Below are 6,071 nucleotides of genomic sequence, written 5' to 3'. Positions count from 1 at the left end.
AGGTAATTTCAACACGTCCGCATGATGGATAGAGACGAAGTGCCGTGGTAGGTGCCCTGGCCTGCGCGCTCGCTCCTGGGGGGTGCGCCCCCCTCCCGCCCGGGGCCCTCGGCAGCCCGAAGCCCCCCGCCCCCGCCCCGGCGCGCCCTCCGGGCGGCGAGCGCTCGGCCCCGGGCTCCGCGCCCAGCGCAGCCCGGGGGAGGGAAGGCGCGTCCCACCCCCGGGGCCTGAAGCCCAAACAGGTGAAAGTACGCGCCGGGCACGCTCGCCGCTACCCGCGAGCCTGGCAGCCCGCGCGTCCGGCTCTCCCTGCCCCAGCCCTGGGCTGGGCGCCCCTCGCGAGTACCCGCCGCTCAAGGGGCTCAGCGGTGTCTCCGCCGGGCCGGGCTGCGGGTTCAACACACAGGCCAGCCTGGGATCCCCGAGAGCTGCCCGTGCCCCCCCTCCAGTCCCCGCGGGGAGCCCTGGAGGCGGCTCCCACCGGCTGCTCCCATCCTGGCCTCCCGCCCCTGCCCACAGGGCTACTCACCCGAGCTTCACGTAGAGAACGCCAAAGCAGAGAAACACGTAGAAAATCCACTTGCGAAAGTTTCTGTGCATGATCCAGGGAGGGGGGCTGCGCCATAGACCGCGGCGGCCGGAGGGGACGCGCGGGCCGGGCGAGGGACGGGCAGGAGCGGGGGGCTTCGGTGGACAGCGCTCAGCCGGCGCTGCGGCTCCGGCGGCCGGCGACGCGCGGGCACTGGGCGCGCGCTGCCACCATGGTGAGCCCGGGCCGCCGCCGCCGCCGCGTGCGCCTGTGGGAGTGACCTGGGACGGGGCTGCAACCTCGGAGCCGGGCTGTGACCGCGGGGCCCCGGGAGCGCCGGCGGGGGCCGCGGCCCGAGCGCGGCGGGCGGGCGGGCACTGCCTCCGCTGGGCGCAGCCGCCTGGGGCCGTGCGCACCTCGCCGAGCGCCGCGGCGGCCAATGTGTCCGCACTTGTCGGCCTCCCCAGGTGACTCGCGGCCCCGGCAAGCGAGCTGCGAGCGAGCGAGCGCGCCCCAGGTAGGAGGACCCGCCTCCCGCCCGCCCTCCTCGCTCGCCTCGCGCTCTCTCTCCCTCGCTCCCGGCCTCTCCCCTCCCTTTTCTCCTCCCTCCCCCGTGACACACGAACGCATCTCTCCCCCGGAACCCCCTCCCCAGGCCGGCTCCCTTCCGATCACTGAGCCCAGACTGGGAGGGAAGAAGGGGGTTGGGTGCGCGGGCGGGGGGGTTCGCCGGGGAGGGCGCTGCACCGAAAAGACACCTGCGGAGGGGCTGGCGGCTCCTCTGCGCCTGCGAGGGCGCAGGAGTGGCCCCATCGGGCGGTGTAGCCACTCGACTTCCAGCTTCTAGGGAGGAAGGGAGAGACCACCCATACCCATCCCCGTTCTGGGCACGTTTCCCCTGCCCCTCAGAAATTACCCCATTTGGGGTCCCCCCGGACCACGCCCTTCACACAGGCATTTCTGCCAGCCTCCGAGGACCTCAGTCAGAGCCCCTCTTCCAGCCCCCGGGTCCCCACACCTGTCGGGACCGCTGCCGGTGGCGTTTACTGAGAGCAGGGACAGGAAACGGGCAGACAGGCCTGGCCAGATGCAAGGGACTGGCTCCATGACCTCCTTGGGAAGCCGTTTGGCTGAGCACCGCGGTGGAGACAGATGGGAGGATGCTGGGGGGGGGGTTCCTTGGCTCTGTGGGAGGCTCCCACCCCAAGGATCCCCTGCTTGCTCTCCCCATCACCTCCGACTCCTCGGCCTGCACCTTCTCTTCTGCAGTGCCGACTGCAAGGTCAGAACCAGCGCGGTGCCTCGCACACCAGAGCATCTGACTTGGCTCAGTGCCGGCCAGCGGGTACCCGGGTGGGCACACGGCCTGCCTTTGGCTGAAGCTCTGTCTGGAGAGGGCCGGTCCGTGGCCCTCTGCCTAAGCACTGCCCTGAGCAGACGCCTGTCCTGCTCGGGTGTACAGACCTGGATGCCTCTTGGGCGAAAATATGGAACTGGGACGTACTTAGTTTCAGAGGACCAGCAGAGGCCTGAAACCTGCCGGGGTGGCCGCCGGCGTGCAGGCACGGGCAGGGGCAGCGTGTTGCTTCCAGCCAGCCTGGGTCCCACCTAGCCTACCTGCCCCCACTTTGAGGGCCCCGATCCCTCCACCCTGCTGTGCGACCCCCTGCTCCTGATCCCCTGTTAATCCTTGCAAATCCCCTGAACCTTTGCCACCACCCAGGCGCGGGCCATTCCTCGGCCTCTGATCGGGACGCCGGTGCAGCTGAGCGGAGCCGGCAGACAGGGAGCGTTCACAGATAGATGAGACGGACACTAACCAGCCTCACAGGCAGGGAAACTGAGGCACAGAAAAAGAGACATGACTGTAGCAGCCTCACCCCCAAGTGTTCTCTGCGTCCCAGCGCCCCGGATGTCACCCCATTACACGGAATGCGAAGCTGAGCCCTGGAAACCGGAGGGTCGGGCCGAGCCCTAGCTGCCGGTGGCTGGAGCCGGGATTGGGCCGGCTGGGGCGCGCGAGCCGATGCTGCCACCCGGCGGCAACGTGAGGACGCGAGGCTGCAGGCTCTCCACGACCGGGATAGGAGGGGGTGTCGCGGGACGCTGGGCCACGCGGGGCCCCGGGACTGCGAGGCGGACAGCGTGGCCCATCTGGGCACAGATTCCGGGGGCCACCTTGCCCCCAGCCTCAGTCTCCGCCTCCGGTAACGGGGAGAATCCCGGGGACCTGCGGAGTATGTCGGGACTTCGATAAAAGACACCCTCCCCCCGCAGTGGTCGCCTCCCCCCGGCCTGGAGCCTCGGCGACCGCCCAAACCCCATGCCTCTTGGACCCCGGCCCCCGACCTCGATCCACTCCGCGGTCGCGCAGGGAGGCCTCCGAGGTCGGGCAGGCTCCCGGACAAGCCGGGCGTGGTGGGGCCGGGAGAGGAGGAGGTGACGGCCGGCGGGTGGGACGGCTCGGCTAGTCCGCCCCTTCTGCCTGCTGCTCCTGGCCTCCGTTTCCCTGGGAGAACTGGGCGCAGAGCGCGCCTCTCGGGACTCGGGTACCGCTGCGCAGCGTCTTGCTGACCCCTGCTGGCTGCGGGGCCGAATGTCGGCAGAGCAGGTACCTCTGGGCGGCTTCCAGGCCCGCCAGTGTGGGGTCCGGTTTCTTGTTGGCATCTCCAAGGGGATTCCTGAATAGCCCCACGGTTGGCGGAAGTCTAGTGTGGAAGAGCTCTATGAATCCCTCTCCGTGTGTCTGTGCGTACACACACACAGAGGCCGCATGCTGGAGGTCCCTTCCCGGCCTGGGTCCCCAGGGTCCATTCCAAAGGCTCTGAAGTCTGAAGATACAGGCCTCCTCCAGCCCCATCCCTCCTCCCCCACCCCTCCTCCCAAGTGGGTTTGCAGCTCCAGACATCCTGAGCAAGGTGGTGACCCGGGTCTGGCTCCAAGGGTCCCTCACCTGTTTGGGGTGGGGGAACGATTGGCTAACAGCAGACAGGGTGCTCCTGCCAGGAAAGGGGTTCTGGCACTCGGTGAGCATGGAACTGTGCCAATGCCCAGAGGACGCGTCATCCAGGATCAGGGTGCCCTGGCGATCCCAGATGGGTCTCAGGGCACCTTAGTGGGGCTCAGTGGCCTCAGCCCCTCTTCCCTGTGTGGCCTCAGGCAAAGCGCTCAAGCTCTGCAACCTGGGTTTCCTCATGGCTACATGAGGCCAGCAATAGCACTTACACTGTGTGGGGTTCTGACATTTGACTGAGTTAACCTGCGTGAAGGGGGCTGGCATCTCTGGCCCCTGCCTGCCCCTCAACTCCATCACACACGTGAGCAGCCTCCACCCCCTTCTGTCTTCTGCTACTTGAACGCACCAAGCTAGGTCACCCCAGGGCCCTTGCGCATGCGGCCTCCTCTGGCACAGTGCTCTTCCCCTGGTTCTATGTGGCTTTAGCATGAGCGTCCCGCATCGGGGAGCGAGGGGCTCACGTTCCTCCCCCCAAACGTACTCACTGGTGTTCTCTGACACAACTCTGCTGTCCTTTCGTGACACTGGGGACTAAGTGTCGTGATTTGTTTCCTAATTATTCCTCAGGGCCTCCCTGATGGCTCAGTGGTAAAGTATCTACCTGCCAATGCGGGAGACCTGGGCTTGATCCCTGGGTCGGGAAGACCCCCTGGAGAAGGGAATGGCCACCCACTCCAGTGTTCTTGCCTGGAGACTCTCATGGACAGAGGCGCCTGGTGGGCTACAGTCCCTGTTGTTGCCGTTGTTCAGTCTCCAGGTCGTGTCCGATTCCTTGTGACCTCCACGGACTGCAGCACGCAGGCTTCCCTGTCCTTCACTATCTCCCAGACTTTGCTCAAACTGATGTCCATTGAGTTGGTGATGTCCATTGAGTTGGTGATGCTGTGGGGTCGCAAAAAAGTCAAATGCCACTTAGTGGCTGAACAGCAACAGGTTCTCACTGGGGACCATCTCCACCTCTGCTCTGGCTCCTGCCCTATTCCCGAGATAAGAGGGAACCCGGCACACAGCGCAGGTTCTATGAGCAGCTTTGGAATAAGTGACCGTCCAGGAGGCAGCTGCCTCCACGACTGCAGAACGGGGACCGAGCACCGGAGCCTCTGAGCCTCAAGCCTGAGCTCAGCCGCCTTCTCCTGCCCTGGCCACACCCCGTTCTTGCACAGATCCTCCTGCCTCATTCTTGCATCTTGTACTGGCTTCACTCGTAAGTGTTTCCTGAACCCTGGCAACTCCAGCTGAGGTGACAGCGGGCGTGTGCTGGGCCCCATCTAGATAAGCAGTGAGAGGACTCTACGCCCAAGAAGGATCTGATGTGCCCCTGCTAGCTTTGAAGACGGAAGGAACTTCATGGTGAGAAATTCAGGTAGCCTCTATGAGCTGAGAGTCTTAGAACTGGAGAAAGAAGAGAGGCCAAAGCCCCATCTATAGGAGGAAGGCCCCTTGGGCTAGATGAGGTTCAGAGAAAAGGAGCTGCGACCTTCAAGGTTGGCAGAGGGAGGGGGCAGGACTAGACGTTGGCATCAGGAGGATGTTCAGGCCAGTCCTTGGAGAGTTACATGGACGTGATCCATCACGTGGAAGTCCATCCAGTATCTGAGGATAACCATCATGCAGAAGAATGCCACATACTTGCCCAGGCGGAGGAGAGGCTGTTAGGTTGACCAGCTGTCCTGGCTTGCCCAGGACAGAGTGGGGTCCCCAGGATGAAAGATTTTCAGTTCTAAAACCAGATAATTCCAGGCAAACTGGGCTGAGTTGGTGACCTTCTCTAGAGCACTTCCTTTTCTCATTGCTCTGGACTAAGAGCCTCCGTCAGCATCTGCTAGGACATCCTTACATTTCCTCGTGTGGGCCCAGCCCCTTTCACTCCCTCTCCAAATTTCCCCATGCAAACACCTTCTCTCCACTCTTTTCAAAGTTCCATAGTCATCAGAAGCCCCACAGGACAGAGGCTGGAGACAGGGATGGACAGTGAGTATGGAAAGAAAAGTCCCTATATCAGTACTCGGATGGGAGCAGACAGTAGAGAAAATAACCACCATTGATTTACACAACTTGCAGAAAGCAAGGAAAGCCACACTCAGAGGCAAATGTGTTGCTTTCATCACTAAAAGGAAAGATGAAAATAAGTGAACCAAGTATTGAGATTAAGAATTTTTATAAGTAATGCAGTAGTTCAGGATTTAGCAATTAAAAAAAAAAAAAGGCCAGATAGTAAATATTTTAGACTTTTCTAGGCCACATGCAGTCTCTTAACAGTCTTCTTTGATTTATTAATTTTTAACAACTCTTCAAAAATGTAAAATCCATTCTTAGCTTGGGGATTTGGCCCCCAGCCATAGCTTGCTGACCCCTGTATTAGTCAGGATATTTTCCATTGCAAATGACAGACGCCAAGCTGTAGGCAATTTTAAAAAAACAGGGAAACTGTTGATTCACGTAACTCAAGAGTCTAATGGTGATGTGGCTTCAGGCATAGCAGGATCAGGGCTCAAACAAACTTACCAGTGATTTTTTTTATCTCTC

The 6,071-nt window shown here is 62.0% G+C and overlaps 1 protein-coding gene across 1 annotated transcript in view; it reads right to left on the bottom strand.

Moving 5' to 3' along the window:
• Positions 1-648, bottom strand: part of WNT7B (Wnt family member 7B) — a 53,934-nt gene extending 53,286 nt beyond the window's left edge. Inside the window, exon 1 of the mRNA XM_040234547.1 lies at positions 530-648. Within this exon, the coding sequence (XP_040090481.1) occupies positions 530-600 (71 nt within the window). The 5' untranslated portion in view covers positions 601-648. The remainder of the gene's footprint in view (positions 1-529) is intronic.
• Between the last annotated feature and the right edge of the window lie 5,423 nt (positions 649-6,071).

The sequence above is a fragment of the Oryx dammah genome, unplaced genomic scaffold, assembly GCF_014754425.2.
Source record: "Oryx dammah isolate SB20612 unplaced genomic scaffold, SCBI_Odam_1.1 HiC_scaffold_29, whole genome shotgun sequence".
Taxonomy (NCBI): domain Eukaryota; kingdom Metazoa; phylum Chordata; class Mammalia; order Artiodactyla; family Bovidae; genus Oryx; species Oryx dammah.
This window is presented reverse-complemented; position numbering and strand designations above follow the sequence as displayed.